The following is a 21,981-nucleotide window of genomic DNA, read 5'->3' on the forward strand; positions in this document are numbered from 1 at the left end:
AGAGCACCTGAAGAGCAACACAAAGGAATTCCAGCCACTCCAGCCAGTGACAGCTTCATTGGGGGCCCAAATTAAATGCTTTTATGCAAAAGAGAGCCCCTGCAGGGCTATGATCTTACTGGCATCACAAAGATGTGGTGGGATGGCTGCTATGACTGGAACATTGGAATGGAAGGATACAGGCTCTTTAGGAAGGTCTGGCAGGGGAGACAAGGAGGGGGTGTCACCCTCTATGTCAATGACCAGCTGGAGTACATGGAGCTCCGCTCGGGGATGGACAAGGAGCCTACCGAGAGCTTATGAGCCAGGATTAAAGGGAGGGCAGGTACAAGTGATGTTATAGTAGGGGTCTCCTACAGGTCACCTGACCAGGAAGAGTGAGCAGATGAGGTCCTCTATAGGCAGCTAGGAGCAGTCTCACATTTACAAACCCCGGACCTCTTGGGGGACTTCAACCAACACAGTATCTGTTGGAGGTCCAACACAGCAGGGCATAAGCAATCCGGGAGGTTCCTGAATATAACTTTCTTCTCCAAGTGATAGAGGAGCCAATGAGGAGAGGTGCTGTGCTGGACCTGGTTCTCACCAATGAGGAGAGGCTCATGTGAATGTGAAGGGGAATGTGAAGTTCAAGGGCATCCTTGGCTGCTGTGACCATGAAATGGCAGAGTTCAAGATTCTTAGGGCGGCGGGGAGTGCACACAGCAAGCTCACTACCCTGGACTTCAGGAGAGCAGACTTGGGCCTCTTCAGGGATCTGCTCAGTATAGTACCAGGGGATAAAGCTCTGGAGGGAAGAGGAGCCCAGGAAAGTGAGTTGATATTAACTAGCAATAGAATGAGAGGAAATGGCCTCAAGTTGTGCCAGGAGAGGTTTAGATTGGATATTAGGAAAAATGTCTTTACTGAGAGAGTGGTCAAACATTGGAACAGGCTACCCAGAGAGGTGGTGGAGTCACCATCACTGGAAGTATTCAAAAACCATGTAGACATGGCACTTCAGGACATGGTTTAGTGGGTGTAGTGGTGTTGGGTTGATGGCTGGACTTGATGATCTTAAAGGTCTTTTCCAACATTAATGATTCTGTGATTCTGTGAATATTCAAGTACCACCTTCTCCAAGCTCAGGAGCGATGCATCCCAACAAAGAGGAAGTAAGTAAAAACATCAGGAGGCCTGCATGAATGAACAAGGACAAACTCAAACACAAAAAGGAACCCTACAGAGGGTGGAAGCAAGGACAGGTAGCCTAGGAGGAACACAAAGAAATTGTTTGAGCAGCCAGGAATCAGATTACAAAAGCTAAGGCCCTGACAGAATTAAAGCTGGCCAGGGGCAACAAGAAAAGCTTCTATAGGTATGTTGGTGACAAAAAGAAGACTAGGGAAAATGTGGTTCCTCTCCAGAGGGAGACCTGATTACCTGGGATATGGAGAAGACTGAGGTACTCAATGACTTTTTTGCCTCAACCTTCGCTGGCAAGGGCTCAAGCCACACCACCCAAGTCACAGAAGACAAAGGCAGGGATTGGGAGAATGAAGAACCACTCCCTGTAGGAGAAGATCAAGTTTGAGACCATCTAAGGGACCTGAAAGTGCACAAGTCCATGGGATCTGATGAGATGCATCCGCAGGTCCTGAGGGAACTGGGAGATGAAGTTGCTAAGCCACTATCCATCATATTTGAGAAGTTGTGGCAGTCCGGTGAACTTCCCACTGACTGGAAAAGGGGAAACATAACCCCTGTTTTTAAAAAGAGAAAAAGGAAGACCTGGGGAACTACAGGCCAGTCAGTCTCACTTCTGTGCTCTGCAAGATCATGGAGCAGATCCTCCTGGAAACTATGCAAAGGCACACGGAAAGTAAGGAGATGATTAGTGACAGCCAACATGGCTTCACTAAGGGCAAATCATGCCTGACAAATTTGATGTCCTTCTATGATGGGGTTACAGCATTGGTGGATAAGGGAAGAGCAACTGACACCATCTACTAGGACTTGTGCAAAGCATTCGACACTCTTCTGCATGACATCCTTGCACCTAAATTGGAGAGACATGGATTTGATGGATGGACCACTCAGAGGGATGATTGCAGTCAAATAATTGTGGTCAACAGATCAATGTCCAAGTGGATACCAGTGACAAGTGGTGTTCCTCAGGGGTCGATATTGGGACCAGTGCTGTTTAACATCTTTGTAGGTGACATGGACAGTGGGATTGAGTGCACCAGCAGCAAGTTATCCAATGACACCAAGCTGTGTGGTGCTGTCAACACCCTGGAGGGAAGGGATGCCATCCAGAGGGACCTTGACAGGTTTGAGAGGTGAAGTTCAACAAGGCCAAGTGCAAGATCTGCACATGGGTACAGGCAATCCCAAGCACAAATGCAGGCTGGGCAGAGAATGAATTGAGAATAGCCCTGAGAAGAAGCTCAACATGACCTAGCAATCAGTGCATGCAGACCAGAAAATTAACTGTATCCTGGGCTGCATCAAAAGAACTGTGGCCAGCAGGTTGAGGGAGGTGATTCTGTCCCTCTACTCCATTCTGGTGAGACCCCACCTGGAGTACTGCATCCAGCTCCGGAGTGTTCAGCACAGGAAAAACATGGACCTGTTGGAGAGGGTCCAGAGGACATCCATGAAGATGATCAGAGGGCTGGATCTCCTCTCCTATGAAGAAAAGCTGAGAGAGTTGGGATTGTTCAGCCTGGACAAGAGAAGACTCTGAGAAGACCTTATAACAGCCTTCCAGTACCTGAAGGGGTCTTAGAAGAAAGCTGGAGAGGGACTTCTTACAAGGGCCTGTAGCGATAGGACAAGGGAAAATAGATTTAAACTGAAAGAAGGTAGATATAAAGAAGGAATTCTTCACTATGAGGTTGGTGAAGCACTGGAACAGGTTGCCCAGAGAAGTTGTGCACACCTCATCCCTGGAAGTGTTCAAGGCCAGATTGCATGGGGTTTTGAACAACCTGGTCTAGTGGAAGGTGCCTCTGCTCATGGCAGGGGGTTGGAATTAGGTGATCTTCAAGGTCCCTTCCAACCCAAACTATGATTCTATATTTAGGACAACATATATATTTTCTCATCGAATTCAGTTATTCAGGGTTAAGTCTTGCAATTATGTAAACATATTCGCTTAGCTGTAAATGGCACTGTGAAACCCAGCTTTTGTAGCCAAAATTTATAACTATTATGCTGAATAAGAAGCATTGCTTTAATTTAAAAAGGTATCCTCTTACAGTGTTTGAGACAAAAAATATGGCATTAAGAAAATAGACTTCACTGTCATTGCTTTGTTTAAAAGTAGTGCAAAGTATAAACAATGAGCTTAAATGGCAGGATGTAAAGTCGATGGTGGAAAATTATTTACACCACATGACTGATAAGTATAGAAATGTCTTTCAGCTACAGTTATCAGCACAAAACATCCCCTCAGCTTGTTATTTCAACCTGTCAAATACGGAAATATTTTCAACACAATGTTTTATTACAGCACACCGTTGTAAAATAAGAGCTTGACTTTTAGAGCCAAGGTAAATACTGAGGGTCATGTTCCGTTATCATTATTTATGCTGAGAAACTCAGGGAATTCAATGAACCTATGAAGTGCCTCCAGCTGTGTTTGCTGCTCTTGTAGGAATGTCCTGGTGGTCCCTCTAGAGCTGGGCTTGCAGTCCAGGCAGCAGGGAATCCTTCTGAAGGTGCTGGGCAGGATGGCCCAAGCAGGCCAGCTCAGTTTTTAAGCTACGGCCTCTTTGTAATGTCTGCAAGTGGGCTGGAGGCCAAAAGAAGGATCTTCTGTTCCCACCAGGAAACCTTTCCTGAGATTCAGTGGAATGTCAGGTATGAACAGATGAACTGCTTCACACTGAGTGGGATGGACCAACTCACACACTTAATCACTCCCTTGCCACTTGCTCTTGTTTGTCCCAGGATGCTGTGGGTTGAGTGTGTGTTTGTGAGTAATCTCCATTAAAAAACCTCAGTACCTTATTTTATTGAAGATAATCTTCAATTTGCCTGAAAATCAAGTCTAGGCTGAAAGGATGACTGATTGGATCCACATACAAAAAAAGTGAATACTCTGTTTCTATCCAAGTACCTAACTTTGTATCGGTGTTACTGGACACAGAGAAAGCCAAAAAGGAGCAAAGTCCCTTAATATTTATTGCAGATCTCTGCTATTAACATCCATGTTACTTATGCCCAGATCAGCAGGGCTGCTTAAATCACCAATAAACTAGACACATACATGCCTAGAGGAACCTGGGCATTGAGTCTTGCCACTGAGCAAACCAGTATCACAGTGCTTCTGAAAATCTTGCTGAAGTGGTCAACATCTTGAAGAATAAGGCTATTTTAATATGCAAAAAAAGGATAGGAAAAGGGGCACTAGAAACCAGTCCCATATGCATTCCAAAATGTATTCTTAGCACCTAAAGCTGCAAAAGCAGCTCTTATGACCAAAATGAATTATTGAGAACTGTTGTTTTCTTCAAAGCATTTTTATCCCTTTTAGCTAAAACTAAAATTGTTTTGGTTTATTCAATTTCTGAAAACCAGAATACTGACAGAATAAAAAATAAAAGTATTTTCTGGTTACTGAACTGCAGGCTAGAAGATCCTTTCTGAGAAGATCAGGTTGTTAGAGTCATCAAATTCATGTGGCAGTGGTAGACCACGAGTGCAGTTATGATGAAGGAACCAGCCACCCTTGAGAAGCATTGAGGCTGCTATTTAAAAATAACAACTAACACTATTAATAGTATTCTGGCTATCAGTGCATTTGGTAATGCTACAAATGCTTCTGTGAGTGAGTGTTTGTAAAGAAGAACTTACTGAGACAGATCAGAGCTTTAGTAACTTTTGGGAACTGTCAAGTATCATCATCTGGACATGGCAGAGTACTATCTGGAAGGACAAACAGGACATTGCATTATTCCCTTTGCTTTTTGAGAAAGGAGGCGTGAACTACTTTGGTAATTCTGAGAAGTCTTTTATCATCAAGGTAATAAGTGTCATTTTAACAGTCTGTATAAACAGAAAGCCTGCACACATAGAGTCAGTGTTTGGAATAAGACTCCAAACAAGGATTTGTTTTCTTTCAATTAGAACAGGGACAAGTCTTTGGAGTAGCTCAAGATTTCATCCCTATCACTGAGCATTTTCAAAGTTCTTGCTACTTCTGAGTGGCAGCCTGAAAGATGATCTCTTTGTAAAAAATGGTACCATTGCAGGTGTTCCTGATTTGAAAAGCTGATCTTTTAGCCATATGACTTAAGTAACATGGATAGAGTATAATGTGTTATAATTTTCTCCTGAGCAGAAATCCAGCAGGCGTTAAAAAAAACCCACAACAGAACAGAAGAGAAAACCAAACCAAAACCACCAAAAAACCTTGCCTGAAATAATACAAAATAAAATCAATGCACGTAAGGGTATAGGTAGAAATTTGTCAGAGATCCATATTTTCAGTAAATTATAGTTTAAAAAAATTGATGAAGTAAATGGAATCTGGATGCCCATTTATATTTTGTCATTTCTCAGCAAAATTCTTGACAAATTGGCATGATGTAGATCAAATGGACAATTTCTATGATAATTATTTCTCTGATTCCATCATAAGCTCTTTGGAATAAAATGAGAGAGATCTTAGCATTGTTTTATGCTGAAAGTAGCCAGGAGAGCAATTCATCTGTCAAATATTTCTGCAGTCTCAATAGTTGTAGGCTACAATCAAATTTGTCAGAATATTTTTATCCCAAAAGAGTCAGGTTGCGTAACTAGCATCCACATGAGTAATATGCATTCCAAAATGTCACTGTTTTTAAAGCTATTTTGAGATGTTTGCTCAGTGTGAAGGAAAGCTAAAAGAAATCACACTGACAACAAACACTTCACTCACTGAACCCTGAGGTCAGAGGCAGGAGCTCCTCATCGTGACATCACTAATATCAAGAAATCATGAACCTAAGAAGTGTCTATTATGATTTAGGAACCATTCTGTTCTATAGAGAAATGAAAGAATTCCCTGCCATAATGGTGTTACAGAACGTTTTGTGAGAAAATGCACAAAACTTCGTATGAGCTTGACAGTTCATCGGAAGTACAAGCTAATTGGAATGGCCCAGACTTCCTTCTATGCCAGCAGATTAATATTTTTAATTACCAAAGAAGAAGATTTCATCAAAAACCTCACTTGTTTTCAAGACTGTTTGCATTCCCTCAATATGCTTACAATCTTAAAATTTGCCAACAGCTACTGAATGTTGGAAACCACATTGTACCCAGTCTAAATGGATTAATAGCAGAAAAATGGGAAATAAGTAAATAAAGAGCCGCAATAAAGAACAAAGACAGATTGAAAAGCAGTGGTTTTGTTCAGACTTAGTGAAAGGTATAGCTATTAAAGACTAGTAGAATTTGTCTGTCATCATAAAAAATTGTATAGAGAAGAAAATAACAGCATTGCTTTGTGATGCTTACTAAGAGGCAAAAGGAACAACTGTAACATTTCAATATAAATCTCATTTTTCCCTAGAGTACAGACTATGTTTGCATTTCAAAATTAAGAACATAAAGTTAAATTTAGTTCACTTGTTAACAAGTAATTTTTCAGAAATTAACAATTACTCCAGAACTAACCTCAGCTACTTCTGTTTAATGGGGACTGGTGACTAATTAAAACAAGTGTTATATACTTAAATACTGGAGAATAATTTTGGGTTCAACATTAGGCTGATCCTACGGTAAAACTAAGGTGGCTGAGACCAACATTTTCAGTTGTGAGGCTACTTTTTTCACAACAGAAGTAACAGAAATATTTTTGTTTTAAATAATGGAAACCTACAATTTCTATTCATCCTTAATGAACTATGAACTCCCTATAAAATTTTTTTAAGTGCCCCTTAATTAAATAACTCATAAGGGTTTGTTTCCATCCTGTAAAATGCTGGAGACATGATGAAGACCTATTATGTATACAAATATTTTCTTCTTATCTAAATAAATATGAAATATTGTATTCACTAGAAAGATTTAAGGTTACTTACGTCAATAAAGCATAGAGGTAAAAGCTCTGCTTTTTCAAAAACCCAGCTAATTCTCCTTTTAAACCTTACAAGTGACCTAAACACAATAACTTTTAATAAAATGGTAAATATAGTCAGTGGGAATAACAATTAAAAAGGTGTATGACAATATTTCCCGGTACTGGCCAAAGAAAACTTCAAGTTTGCAGAAAGGGGCTTAATTCTGCAAGAAACAACTGCTTCACTTCTTTTCAGACCCTGATGGACACAGGCTTGGCAGAAATGGGTTCATAGATGCTGAACTGTTGACTTCATATACATAGTACAGTGTCACAGAAGAAATAATAAATATCAGAAAGGTTTGCTTAGAGGCTTCAAGCAATAGGAGGAAGTTTTATTCAATCACCCATAGCAGCAAGACTACCTTTATTTTTGGCTTTGGTTCTGCAGAATTTGCTAAAAATGCAAAAGCTTAACTCAGCATACTTTTTTCCCCTTTAGTTTCTCTGTTTTGTCTAGTGGGAGTTATAAAGAAAACAAATGCCTAAATTACTCTAGTTTCTGTTTTGCTCAATACAATTAGCTGCAGAGCAGTAACAGAATTATGAATTTAGCCCATGAAGCAGGGAACTTAAAAACATCCAATAAAGGGAATAATGTATCAGTTTTGATTTCCCTACATTAATCTCCACAGATACGATTCTGCAACTCTTCCTCATGCTCCAGAAGAGCACTCTAGTGCCTTGCGGTTCAGCCTGACTATTTGTGTCAGTATTTGCTGATTAATCTGAATAAGGCTTCAGAGATGAAGTAAAAGAAGACACTTGAATGAGATCAGGGTATTAAAAACTGGAAATTCTCATTTCCCTGCCTTTGACTTGTGGTGGACAGCTCAGAGACCACAACTCGCAAGTCTCAGCAGTTGATACATGCAGTCCCATTTGTTGGAATGTTTGTAAAGCAAAATGGTCATTGACATGACTAAACATAGACTAAGAGTGAAGTGCAGTTTAGAGCTTGCCATCCCATTTTCCATTTGTGTCTAGGATACAACTGGCGTCCATAACATTCTTGAAGACAATTTGGAGCTAGTATCTTGCATTGTATATATGTAAAAAAATCAGACACTGACAGAAAAATTAAATATTTGCTCAACTCAAACCTAAACCCTCAAGGCTTCTCACCAGCCCCACTTCTCTGTGCCTTCAGGAAAGGAGCAACCTTTGGAGCAAGCACTGATGCTCCCACACCTCCCACCTTCTCCCAGTTCTTGTATGAAAGGAAGGCAAAACCTGTTTCACTGAACCTCCTTGTTAAACTTCCTGGACTCAGCAAAGAAAACAACTGTTCAGTCAGTGGGTTGTGCTGCAGCTGGACTGGCAAAGAAACCCTTATGGTTTGAGATAGGGTTAGAAACTAAATTTGATACAGTTGGAGAATGATGGTTTGCTAGTCTGCAGACAACCCAGGGAAAAGACACCTGTTTTCTAGAGGTGTTTTCAGATGCTGCAAGGAAGGAGCCATTACAATTTAGAAAGGTCCACTTTGTTTTACGTGTCACGCTTGTTAGCAGTTTTGTCACAAGAAGCTTTTTCATTAATAGAGTCAACAGCAGCATTCTTCCATTTCAATTTTAAAAACAGTTACACACCTTTTGACTTCAGCGTTTCCACAGATGCTGTAAAATAAAAGAAAACATTACAGGAAACAAATTTTGCACGTGCATAAAGAAGTTAAGATTGATCCTAACGCCTCTTCCCTTGGTCAATATGTTACCTCTCTGTGCAGAGTGGGCATTCATTTTTTTATGCAGAGGAAAACTGACACACATGTATGTTGCTTGTATGGATAGTCTTATGGCAGATGACTAATTAAACTGGAGATTAAGAGTAATTGAAAACAAGGTCAATAGGTAAATTATATGTGGAGCTTCAATAACTCCACTATTTTCAAGTAATGAGGATGATATAAAGGAGTAAAACCAGGTTTCAAAATATCAAGCATAAATGGAGGGTATGTGATAGAAATCTCCTTTTAACAATTGCAGTAATTTGGGGAAATTAAGGAATTTTTTTTTTTTTTTAGTTTGTTGAAAACCCAAAGGACAGAACTCTTCTTCTATTTATACAGGGGAAGATCCGCTTTCAAAAATCTTCATTGAACATGCATTTTTTTCAGTTTAATTTTTTAATTATTCTTCATAATTGGGTTAACTAAATCCAAATTAACTGAACTACCACATTTCTCTTTCTGCATTATTCACATCTCCATTTTGAAGTACTGTGACAGGTTTTTATGCTATGGAAAAAGACAAATTCAGTTTTCTATAAATTGACTGCCTACTGTAGGTATTTTTTCTCAGAATCTATATCTGAGAAAATAGAGTCATCTGATGAATGAGTCACCAACCTTGGCTGTAAAAGGAGTTGAAAATCTTTATGCTCTCCCAAATTTGGATAAACTGGAGAAGTAGATTCCAGTCAAGAATAAGATCATCTAGCTACAACAATAAAATACATGGGCATGGGTGCCTGGGATAAAACCAAAATAAAACAACCTGCATTTTTCCTCCCCTTCACATCTGAAGCTCCTATTTTGTGTTTTGTTCTCCATCCATTTACTGTAACCTCCAAGCAGACCCCCTTCCTCCTTGGAAAGATAAACCTTTTCAAGGCTAAAATAAAAAAATTATCACTCTTGTTGTTCTTAGCAACATTTGATCAGATCCCAGTTCCAGAAGACCAAATGGCTGCATGCCCGCTCCACAGCCACTCATTTGGTCAAGTAACTTTGATTAAACCAGAAAATCTGTATCTCTGGCTTGGCTTTTTTTGTCCCTTTACCTAATCCTGTCTTAACTTAAACCAGATAAATGAGGCTCTAAAACTTACTGTCTTTCACAGGTCTTACCATGTAGTTTTACTTCTTTCTTTGCTGTTTTGGCTGTAAAAACAAACAAACAAACAGCAAATATTGACTTCTGACATGAATTGATTTAAAACATTAGGATAGTTGAAAAGTGAGATAAAACGAGACGGATATTCACCAGTTTCCATCATTTTTTCTTTCTTGTGTTGTTCTGAAAAAGAAAAAAAATCAAGTATACTTTCTTCTTGTAATGTTTTGTTCAGTTGCCCTGGACAAGCATTTTCACGTTACTAGCAACTGTTGGAAGTGGCACATTGTTTTGGACTCTAAGTTCAAGTAAGCCCGTCCCTACTTTCATGCATGTCAAAATAAAACCTTTATAGTTGTCATCAGCCTCTTCAGTGGTTTTCATGCTGTGCCAAACAGGGTCAGATTAGCTGTTAATAATGGACACCAAAGAATTTAACTTTTATAATAAGGTGCTCAAAGGAAACTCTGGAAACGTTGTACGTTAAAATATCTGCAGTTTTTCTTCAGGATGGTCTAAGTGGAGGCCTGTGAAGCAGCTGTGTGTGCCTCTGGACACTTGTGATATGGTTCTTACCTTTCTTCACTGCAGAGACAGGGCAATAAGCAGAGCATCTAGTCCAGCTGCTGCTGCTCTACAGCCATGGGAGAAAGCTTTTTTTTACATGAAAAAATGGCTCCATGGGGTGAGCCATGCCCACAGGAGTTAACCACCAAAACAGGGTTTGGGACCTGGAGCTGAAAAGCTTCATCCACCTAAACTCTGCACCCTCTGGCAAACTATGACTGGGATTTACAGATTTTTAATGGTAGTTTCTGTAAAAGCTCTTTCCATCTCATCAGGTTGTGCTTCAAAAGTCCCTCAGAGAAGGAGCAGGTGGCCTACCAGGGGGAAGAGGGAGAGACTGAACGTGTCTCTCAGAAACCGAGTTTGTTCTACCAGCCAGGGCTGACATTCACACTACCAAAAAAATAGATGAACTTTTGCTGTCTGTAGCTCATGTCTGCATATGCTTTTAAACAGCATATGGAAAGGCTCTGCTGTGCAGGTTTGGATCCACACAGGAACATTGCCTAAATTCAAGAGTATCTGTGCTGACTGGCCACAAGATAAAGGCAGTTTCTATTAAATACATGCTCCTCACTTACTGATGAGCTTAATCTGATTATTATATTTTCTCCATGGTTATTATAAGATCCGTTTCTATTAATGCTGTGGCATACAGTTGAGGACTATTAATGTTTAAACAGTTTCTACTCTAGAATCAAGTTATAAAATTCCATGTTCAAAGTGATTCTGAATGTTGTACTCTCACTAAAAGCAAGTCTAACCTTAAAGTTGAGCTATCCATGATTTGAATAAGCAAAAAGGAACAAGAACTGCCAATAGAAAATTAAATATGTTGATCAATAACATTAATATGAATAATATTCACATTAAATCTTAATTCATAATCAATATTAACAATAAATGCACAGCGGACAACTAAAAGAGGTAGGCTCCATGCAGAGCTATGAAAATAATTGATACGAGAAAGGGCAGGCTGACCTGAAATATAAAAAAAAACCCCACAACTACTAAGTTTTAAACAAAATATGTCATTGCTTTATACTCCCACTCCCAGCAAGTTTGTATCGAGTTACACACGTAGTTCTATCTGAAACAAAATATTTATTTTAGTCTGAGTTTTTAAATCCATCTGAGGAACTGGCTTACTGATATTTTAAAGAAAAATGTGGTCTCTAAAATAAAGTTTCGCTCTGAGTTATTAAAAAAAATAATAAAATTAGATGTTTATTTGTATCAAAAATACCATCAGAATTTCATCACAATTTCAAAACTAATAACTTTCAGTCAAAATGTACACTTTAAAACATCAGGACTAGTTGACTGAAATCAGAGACCTAGCTTTAATATTGTTATATAAAGCACATTTTAATGAAATTATTGTATAACCTATACATATTTAAATTATCATAGGTACTTTGCATATGAGAGGTGAAATTCAGGTCATGTAGCAGGTTGATGTGGTCAAAACAATGAGCCAGGAATATGATTTTCCCAGTAATATGGAAAAGTGACAGAGCTAGAGAGCTAGTTGGTATTAAATAGTTTATTGCCTGAATAATGTCATATTTTTTTGATGGCATCCTGCCTTGCATGGCAACCCTAGTATAGGTCAAGGAGGAGAAATATAGAAAAAAGTGAGAGGACAGAAGTTTGGGACTCAGTAGTTTGGCTGACTCAATGAGCTTAATCATAACAACAGCTGCAGCTTTGGTTTCGTGTAAGCCCGAGTGCTCTTCAGAGTATCCAATTTCATATAGATATTTTAGGACTCATTCTGTGAAATTAGAATTTTGATTGGTTTCATGGGGTTTGCTGCTTGGTTATTGCTCAGGACAGCTTCTGGAAACTGAAGAAAATGTAATTATGACTTTAGTGGTTCTGAGGCAATTATTTTTCCCTCTCATTCTAAGATCTGTCAGTTCTTATGAGATCAGGGAACAGTATGACATTAACAACACTCAGCAAGTGTTTCTGCAAAGTATAAAATTTCCAATTTATTTAACTTTATTTCCTGTTTTTCAAAACTGTAAAAATTAAGGAAGTTCTATAGAGCTTCTTTTATAATAGTTTTACATCCAGAAATGTATTAAATAAGATCCTTTCCCATGAGAAAAATAAAAAAAATGAGTAACATAGAATTTGACATCAAGCATTTCTGGGGAAGTCTGACATGATATGAAATTTCAGGTGATTCCTGCTCTGATATTTTAATGGAATGAACTGAAACCTTTCATTACATAAGCCACAAACATCAGGAAAGTTCAGACCTAGTTCTTTCCTTTTTGCTACAAGTTATCATTGCTTGATCTCAATGTCTTTTTCTTTCCTTTTTTTTTTACTAACAGGTAATTAGTATGACACATGAAAGGATGTTGCCAACTGTAGACACAGTAGGCATTTGCCATGACATTTGTCATTCTTTTCATATTTAACCATTTTTCTATGTATATGAGACTGTACAGCATATTTTTATTCAGGAAACTTTTGCTGGTAATATATTATTTTTCTATCATGCATGGAATTGAGATTTGATTTAGATTGACATTTCACCATCTTTATAAGCTCTGATGCTTTGAACAAATGGCTTTTCTTTTTTATGAAAATTGGCAAAGTTATATATAACATACTCATAAAACCATATAAATGTATTTTTTGTTTCATTACTAGTGACATACTCCTAGACACCCCTGGAGAAGGTGGAAGACAGAAGACAATCTGAACCTGCCTCTGCAGCTCTTACCTAAGCCATACTCTTCCCTAAAGTGCACACACTGCTGAAAAGCATCTAGACTGGCACATTTGTTGTAATGCACTTTCACTTTCACTGCCAGGTTGGATAGTCACAAACTGTGACCCTCTGCCATCCACTAAGAGAGAACAATTGATATCCTGCCTTAATTTGCATAGCTATCTGTGCACATATATGTGTGTCTGTATTTGCATGTCCGTTATCTCCTAGTTCAGATAAAGCATTCATGGCCAAGAAGTGTTCAGAAAAATAAAAATTGTATATGGAAACACAAAGATTGGGAAAAGTTTAAGTAAATGGTATTTCAAGTGGATTTGCTGTTCTGTAGTATGCACCACATATTAAATAACCAGCACAATTTTGTTTTTACTCAATAGCTGCATAAAAATGGTGTTTTCTCTACTGTTGTTTAATTTTTACCACAAGTATTTCAGTGAAGTGTACTGTTGTCATATTCTGTGCAGTGTCTTGAATACTTATATCCTTAGAGAGCAGAAAGTTAACCTGGTCTTACAGTCTTGTAATCTTGGTTTTATAGGCCTGTCATTTCCCTTCCCAGACCTTCATATCATGTTGGTTAATTAAAACCAAATGAGACGGTGGTAAAGCTCTCCAAGATATCCTTTCATTAAGAATATTATGAACATAAGCAGCTAGATACAAAAAAGATTCCTTTAGTCCCTTCTGTGGAAGGGAAAGGTTGCAATATGAGCTCAGTCACATTGTTGAACCTGAGATAATCCACATGAGAAAATTTTCATCAAATGATTTTTCTGGTTCTTCTGCTGCTAGGAAGTACTTGTTCTGCTACATTTGACTGCCATTATACTTACTGGATCAACTTAGAAAAACTCACTGCCACCATACACTTTGATCTAAAGATAATGAACTGCACAAATATATTTCTTTCTGGAATAAGAACACACTAAGGAAACCCCTTACTTGGTGAGAACATGCCACACATATACCTGCTCCTCTATAAATGAACATCTTGTGAGAAGAAGGGTAACAGTTTTTCTGGTGGATTTTTGTGAAGAAAAGGAAAGCAGTCGACAGTTCTCTGTATCGGTATTTTTGTATTAAAAATCTGCTACCATGTTGGGAAATATTTGGGAAAAAACATTGTACAAAGAAAAGAAATGAAAGAGGCCTGGATGAAACACAAATGCTTTCAGTCCAATCTGTTGGGTCTGTTGCTTTTCTTCGCAGGCAGAAAGCAACGGCATCAAAACCGAGGATGGAAATCTCCACCACTGAGAAGTGTCTCGGGATCCCTGAATAAAGTAGAAGCTACCGAAAGGATTTAATGACTTTTCTGCAGAGGATTAGGGTTATTTTGTCCTCTTTCGTGATTTCGCTTAACAAAATAAATAAATAAATAATGGGGAGGCAGGAGACAGAGGTGCTGCCTCATATGCAAACGCTTGCTTTCACTAGTTTTCTTAGCTTCATTTTAATACAGCTCATTTCTTGTTTAATACAACCCCTGCATCATTTTGGGTGCATGATATGCTCAGAAAGGCATTAGGATAGACACCTGGTATTAGGATAGACACCATCAATTGGCCAAGGTCCCTAATTTTGGGTGGATGTGGTCAGTCATCACCAAAGGCAACCTAGACACTTGTGTTTTCAAAATCCTCCCGTATGACCATATATCAGTTTTGTTATCAAATTAATTATGGGGAGGAGGCAAAACTGGTCATACCTTGGTAAATCCCTTTTTATCTTTTAAAGGAGTCAATAGCTTCTGCCTCTTCCTCAGAAAAGGTGTACACAACCAAAAAAACCCATCTTGACATTAAAATAACTGTAATAGTACATGATCTTGTGTGTTATGTGGACATATTTGAATAAAGATTGCTAGAAACATTCATTGAAGTCTAGTACACCTTTTCTTACTCATCAGCAAGCTAGAAGAAAAAAAAAGAAAAAAAGAAAAGAGATGATGAAAATACATTGAGCACTGTCCCTAGGATGCGGATCTTAGAAGGTGGTGTCATTCTTAGATTTCAGATCCTTCTTTGGAGTTGATGGGATCTGTCCTCCTATACTTGAGTAGGCAGAAAGTTTATAATCTCTTTTTAGAATATCAGGTTGTATTAACTCCGAGGGAAAGCAAACAACTTCTTTCCATAAAGCTCCAGTAATATTATGTTGAAACCTAAAGACAAAGCTGTCTCGCAGAAAACTAATAGGTACTTTTTCCTCTCCAGAGCCTGAAATGCTGTTAGTTTCTGCAAAAGTTGGCATAATCAAGAGAAAAGGAACCAGCATAAGGAGGAAATGGAAAGAATGCAAGTTTCTGATATCTGTCCTGCCAGCCTTGCAAAGCTCCTCTCAGTTAGAGGAAAAACACTCCCTGAGGACTCAAATCACATGCAAATAAATCAGTTGCTCAAGTCAACACTCTTGAAGCACATAATTATGTAAATGTAGAGTATATTTGATCAGGAAAACAACACTTTCATCATTTTTCCATATGAGAAGTGGAAGGTGTGGGTCTTCTCGTTTCCCATCAGAAGGAGCAGAACCAATACACAGTGTGGGTGTATTCATAGACCACAGATGCCTAATTTCCCATTGGAATAAAAATCTTTTTCATTTAGAATCCTTAAAAAGAACATTACATTAATCCTACAATTCTGACTGGGGCACTGCCTGTGTTCAAAACTGATGTACCACCCTTGAAAAGGACTCCCTCTGAAATCCTTACACATTATGAACAAAGTCCTTGTGAAAAGATCTGTTGTTAATGCCTATCATTAGCACTAATTAACTTCACTAGTCATAAGATTTCTGGCATGGGCATTCAAGTTAAGGGTCAGGTGGCAAAAAAAGTAATTTATAAACATGTTGTGATTCTTTAATGAAGAGAGCTAGTAACTGCTAGTAGATCTTTACCTGTGAAAAAGCTTAACCTGTATTTCCTTTTTAATAGGGATCTGATGAGTACTTCCAGCCCTTTGAGAACCAAGATGACTAAACTGCCTAGGTGCAAGTGTTTCCAGTCAGTCTCCAATGAGTAAAAGGACACTCTATTGGATTTAGAAAAACACTTGTGTCGAACCATCTGTGTTTGAACCAGTAGCACCTCTAGGGAGGTATTTCTACATCACTCCAGGTGGAACTACTCAAAGGAGGGCAACAAGCAACATGACAAATTACTGAGCATGAGATCAGGTGCAGCAGTTATACACATGCTCATAGACCACAGCAAGGTGAAAATAATTCAGTTTTCTTAATAGTCTCTTACTGTGAGGCAGAATGGATCATATTACTTTGTAATCGATTTATGACAAGAGCCAACCTGCTGAGAGTGGTCATAGCTTGGATGGTTCTCAGCCATTAATACTTGTTCATGCTTTAACTTGTTCATATTTGACCTTCTTTTGACAAGAGAAGAACTTTGGTTTCAAGCTCTGTAACCCATTGAGAATATGAGTCTGGAACAGACATTTCAGAAGAGAAAGAAAACTTTGAAGTAAATACCAGTTCTAGGTCTTGCCTGTCATTAGGCAGACATGATGTGCAGATTAAGTTAGCTAATTCAGTAACAAAAAAAAATAGACCCTAAAAATTAATGTAATGAGATCCTAAAGGAATGAATTTAATTCAACGTTAATGAACTCAGGAGCTCTAACTGTAGTGCCTGACTTAGAGCTGGGTACTGATGTAGGTTAGCCCAAAGGAGTAGGGTAGAATGAGACAGTGAGCAAAAGCTTTGGTATATTTGTTCTTAGAGCACAAATTCAAGGCTCACATGGTTAAATAATTTGAAAGGCTTCTCTGGATGCCTTAGCCAGGACAAGCAACTTCTTCAGAAGGTATTTGCAGAGGCAGCATCATGAAGGAGGACGTTGACAGAAGGCACCAGAAGTGTGCAGCTCAGACAGCCGATAAAATGCTAAGAGGAGTCTACTGTAAGCATGAAATAAACCCAGCAACCACTATTTCTGAAATATGTAAGGCTCCAAACTTGGACACTCCAAGCAGCTGTTACAGGAGAGAGAAAACTAATCAGATTTTTTGTGGCACTCTGCAGGCTAAAGTGGTACTGTGCATTGGTAATGACTTCTTTTGTACTTATGATACTGGACTGCAACTTCTTAATAAAGAATCTTTCAAATCTCTAGTTCATGCAGACCTGTATGATGATGTGAGAAAATTCATATTTAAGAAACAACATAGTGAAGTATATTGTGTTTCCACTTGCTCGCTCTCTCTAAAACATAACACTGTTATATTCAAGAACATCATAAATTGTAAATGTAATATAATCGTATATGGTATAGTCCATGCTCGTGCTCCCCTGAAAATCAAGTGTCATTTTCACAATGGTCTCAATGATCAAGATGAGGCCCATTTATTCCCTTTCTAGCAAAGCAAAGGTGGTACCACTTCCAAAAGACTAATACCTGGGAAGGTAAACATATACATAATGTATGGGATAGTCTGACTTCAACAAAGCTGAAGCATGTACTTAAACGCTTTGCCAACTCAAAGCAGAGTTAAAGATACTTTGCTGAAATTGGGCCCAATTCTTGACAAAATGCACTTAAATCATGAAACAACTTCAGGGCTATGAAAGAGTGCCAGCCACCGGAAAAAAACACCTTAAAACGCCCTTTCTGTAAAGAGTGGGCACTTAAATAAGCCTTTTAGCTCTGATTTGTATTTAAATAGCATTTAATTTTGACCCTATTTTATTCTCATTGTAACTTTCATGTATTAAATAATTTCTTTTTTGTAGTTAACTTGCTCCCCCTGCCTTGCTCTTAAAGTAATGCCATTTTAGTATCAATGCAACAGTACTTTGCTGCATTGCATAGACTGGACTGTGGCATTTAATTATATCTGGTAATAAAAAAAGAAATAAGGCTCCATTTTTAGTACAAGTGTCTTCATAGTAGTACTTCACTACGATGTGAAGTATAGGAAATTATTTTAACTCTATATGATCCTGAAACAGAGGATACTGTAAGGAACATACAAATGCAACAGTAGTATGCCAGGCTATGAGACTGGGCAATTCAACATCCTAGCAAAAGTAGCAAAAATATCCTGAATTCTAGGCCATATACTGAAAAAGATTTTAAAAATTGGTGAATAAAAACTGGCCTTCAGATTAGAAAGCTTAGTGCAAAATAAGCTATTTCATGCTCCATTTAAATAAATCCTGCGTGTAAAGAATTCAAGGTTGTAAAATAAAATCTTCTAACAGTGGAAAATCCTTCCCCTTTGAGGCTGTATATTGTGACATAAGTCAAGAATTCTTTTTTCCTTTCCCACTCAGAGTTAGATAGTGATCCAGTTTACATAATCCTGCGGACAATTGAAGACCTTCCAGTCTGCGACATTTTCTCAGACTTGAGCTGGGATGCAAATGTCAGTAGGTTGGAATGATTCGTGGAGTTCATCTCCATCCACATAATAGATTCCTGCAGATATTAAGAAGCGGGTGAGTGATGGACTACTGCAATAGCAGCAAGGTTTTGGCTGCTGAGGGTACAGTGCCTTCCTGGCAGGCCGGGAGCAGTCTCAGCTGTGAGGCTTCACTAAGCCTAGGGGGAAGCCCTCTGGGACAAACAGGTGAGGACCAAGACCCACTTTCTCCTGTCCTTCTGCAGGTCGTGGGGGACTGACATCAGGTAATTTCCACCTACTGTGCAAAGGCAGGCAAGCCTGTAACTCTCCCTTTAAAGGCAGGAAGAAACAGAGAAGATAAGATGTTTAACTTCCCAAAGAGTTAAGGTGGGAAAGAGGAAGGATTATGCTAACCTGGACCGAAAAGAAAGCCTCTGTGATTCACAGAATCACAGAATCACAGAATCACTAGGTTGGAAAGGACCTTTAAGATCATCAAGTCCAACCATTAATCCAGAACCACCATGTCCCCTAAACCATGTCCTGAAGTGCCACATCCACACGTTTTTTGAACACTTCCAGGGATGGCGACTCCACCACCTCCCTGGGCAGCCTGTTCCAATGCCTGACCACCCTCTCAGTGAAGAAATTTTTCCTAATATCCAATCTAAACCTCCCCTGGCGCAACTTGAGGCCATTTCCTCTTGTCCTATCACTAGTTACTTGGGAGAAGAGACCAACACCCCCTTTCAGGTAGTTGTAGAGAGCGATAAGGTCTCCCCTCAGCCTCCTCTTCTCCAGACTAAACAACCCCAGTTCCCTCAGCCGCTCCTCATAAGACATGTGCTCCAGACCCCTCACCAGCTTCGTTGCCCTTCTCTGGACACGCTCCAGCACCTCAACATCCTTCTTGTAGTGAGGGGCCCAAAACTGAACACAGGATTCAAGGTGCGGCCTCACCAGTGCCGAGTACAGGGACACAATCACTTCCCTACTCCTGCTGGCCACACTATTCCTGATACAGGCCAGGACGCTGTTGGCCTTCTTGGCCACCTGGGCACACTGCCGGCTCATATTCAGCCGGCTGTCAACCAGCACCCCCAGGTCCCTTTCCGCCGGGCTGCTCTCCAGCCACTCCTCCCCAAGCCTGTAGCATTGCATGGGGTTGTTGTGGCCAAAGTGCAGGACCCTGCACTTGGCCTTATTAAACCTCATACAGTTGGCCTCTGCCCATCGATCCAGCCTGTCCAGATCCCTCTGCAGAGCCCTCCTACCCTCCAGCAGATCAACACTCCCACTCAGCTTGGTGTCATCTGCAAACTTACTGAGGGAGCACTCAATTCCCTCATCCAGATCATCAATGAAGATATTGAACAAGACTGGTCCCAGAACCGAGCCCTGGGGAACACCACTCGTGACCGGCCGCCAGCCGGATTTAACGCCATTCACCACAACTCTCTGGGCTCGGCCATCCAGCCAGTTCCTCACCCAGCAAAGAGTAAACCCGTCTAAGCCTCGAGCCGCCAGTTTCTCCAGGAGAATGCTGTGGGAGACGCTGTCAAAGGCTTTACTAAAGTCCAGGTAGACAACGTCCACAGCCTTTCCCTCATCCACTAGTCGGGTCACCTGGTCATAGAAGGAGATCAGGTTGGTCAAGCAGGACCTGCCTTTCATGAACCCATGCTGGCTGGGCCTGATCCTTTGGCTGTTCTGCAGATGCCCTGTGAGCACTCTCAAAACCAACCGCTCCATAATCTTCCCTGGAACAGAGGTCAGGCTGACAGGCCTGTAGTTCCCAGGATCCTCCTTCCGGCCTTTCTTGTAGACGGGTGTCACATTGGCAAGCCTCCAGTCTTCTGGGACCTCCCCTGTTAACCAGGACTGCTGATAAACGATGGAGAGTGCCTTGGCAAGCTCCTCCGCCAGCTCTCTCAGTACTCTTGGGTGGATCCCATCAGGCCCCATAGACTTGTGGGTGTCCAGGTGGCTTAGCATGTCCTTGACTGCTTCCTCCTGGATTATGAGGAGTACATTGTGCTCTCCATCCCCGTCTTCCAGCTCAGGGGGCTGAATATCCTGTGGATACCTGGAGTGGCTATTAAAGACTGAGGCGAAGAAGGCATTAAGTACCTCAGCCTTGTCCTCGTCCTTGGAGACAATGTTCCCCGCCATATCCAGTAGGGGATGGAGATTCTCCTTGCCTCTCTTTTTGTTGTTAATATATTTGTAAAAACATTTTTTATTATCCTTTACGACTGTGGCCAGACTGAGCTCTAGCTGGGCTTTTGCCTTTCTAATTTTGTCCCTGCTTGACCTAACGAGATCTTTGTACTCTTCATGAGTTGCCTTCCCCTTCTTCCAGAGGTGATAAACTCTCCTCTTTTCCCTGAGTCCCAGCAAAATCTCCCTGTTCAGAAGGACTACAGAATGATCCTGGATCTACACCCAAGGACCGTGAGCAGTGGGATTAATACATGAAAGTTTTCATTATTTTGTTTTTTATTTTGACAATAAACCCTGGGAATGGCTGTGCTCACTTTATGGAAAAGTCTGAACGGGTTAACTTCAGGGACTAAAAAACTGAACAGACTATTCCAGCTACCAGAAGAATTTTCCTGGTAATACCTTTACCACAGAAATACATGCAGAGATGCCAAGCAGAGCAGAGGCAGTATCTACTTATAAAGAGAAATTTCAGGACACACAGAGGCACTCAGACACAAGACCCTGAAGAGACTGCAGGATGGCAAACTCTACTAGGGCCATGTCCACGTACAGTGAGAGAGAAAGAAAAAGAAACACTGTTCCTCTCCTTTTTCTTTTTCCAGAAGTACTTACATGGGGGTGTGTAACATACGGTTTACACTAGATTTTTGATGTCTCTTCTCTTGGGCAATATATCTACACAAGAAGTGAACAAGGTGGACGGATGGTGCAGAGGGTGTGGTGTTGCAAGTAAAATACATCCCTGATCTGTGACTTGAGAGAGCTGACTGACTGTGAGAGACCTGAAAAAGAATCTGTGATAGTTTTGCCTGCTCCATTCTGATGGTAAATTATTCAACAGACATGTGGAATTTTATTAATCTTTTGTAACATTGGTTTAGCATTCTTTCTATGTACTTGTGTCCTACAGGTGATCGTTAAAAGACAATCAATGAGCCCAGCTCCTTAATAAACTTTCCTCTATTTCAAAGCATACCTGCTGTCCTAACTGTGTGTTATTTCTCCCTGTTAAAGTAAAATAGCACTGGTTAGACCGTATGACAAGTATAAAGATTCTTCCCTGCTGCATTTTAGCTACTGTTGTTCACCTTGAACCAAAAAATAAAACAATTTATATTAAGTAAATCCTGACCATTACC

At 39.9% G+C, this 21,981-nt stretch overlaps 1 protein-coding gene across 1 annotated transcript in view; it reads right to left on the reverse strand.

Moving 5' to 3' along the window:
* Positions 1 to 21,981, reverse strand: part of TRDN (triadin) — a gene marked incomplete at both ends in the record, with an annotated part of 211,439 nt that overhangs the window by 79,284 nt on the left and 110,174 nt on the right. The window contains 3 exon segments of the mRNA XM_081998530.1: positions 8,686 to 8,712; positions 9,945 to 9,977; positions 10,081 to 10,113. Of these exon segments, the coding sequence (XP_081854656.1) occupies positions 8,686 to 8,712; positions 9,945 to 9,977; positions 10,081 to 10,113 (93 nt within the window).

Source organism: Phaethon aethereus (genome assembly GCF_964289735.1).
Source record: "Phaethon aethereus genome assembly, chromosome: 3".
Taxonomy (NCBI): domain Eukaryota; kingdom Metazoa; phylum Chordata; class Aves; order Phaethontiformes; family Phaethontidae; genus Phaethon; species Phaethon aethereus.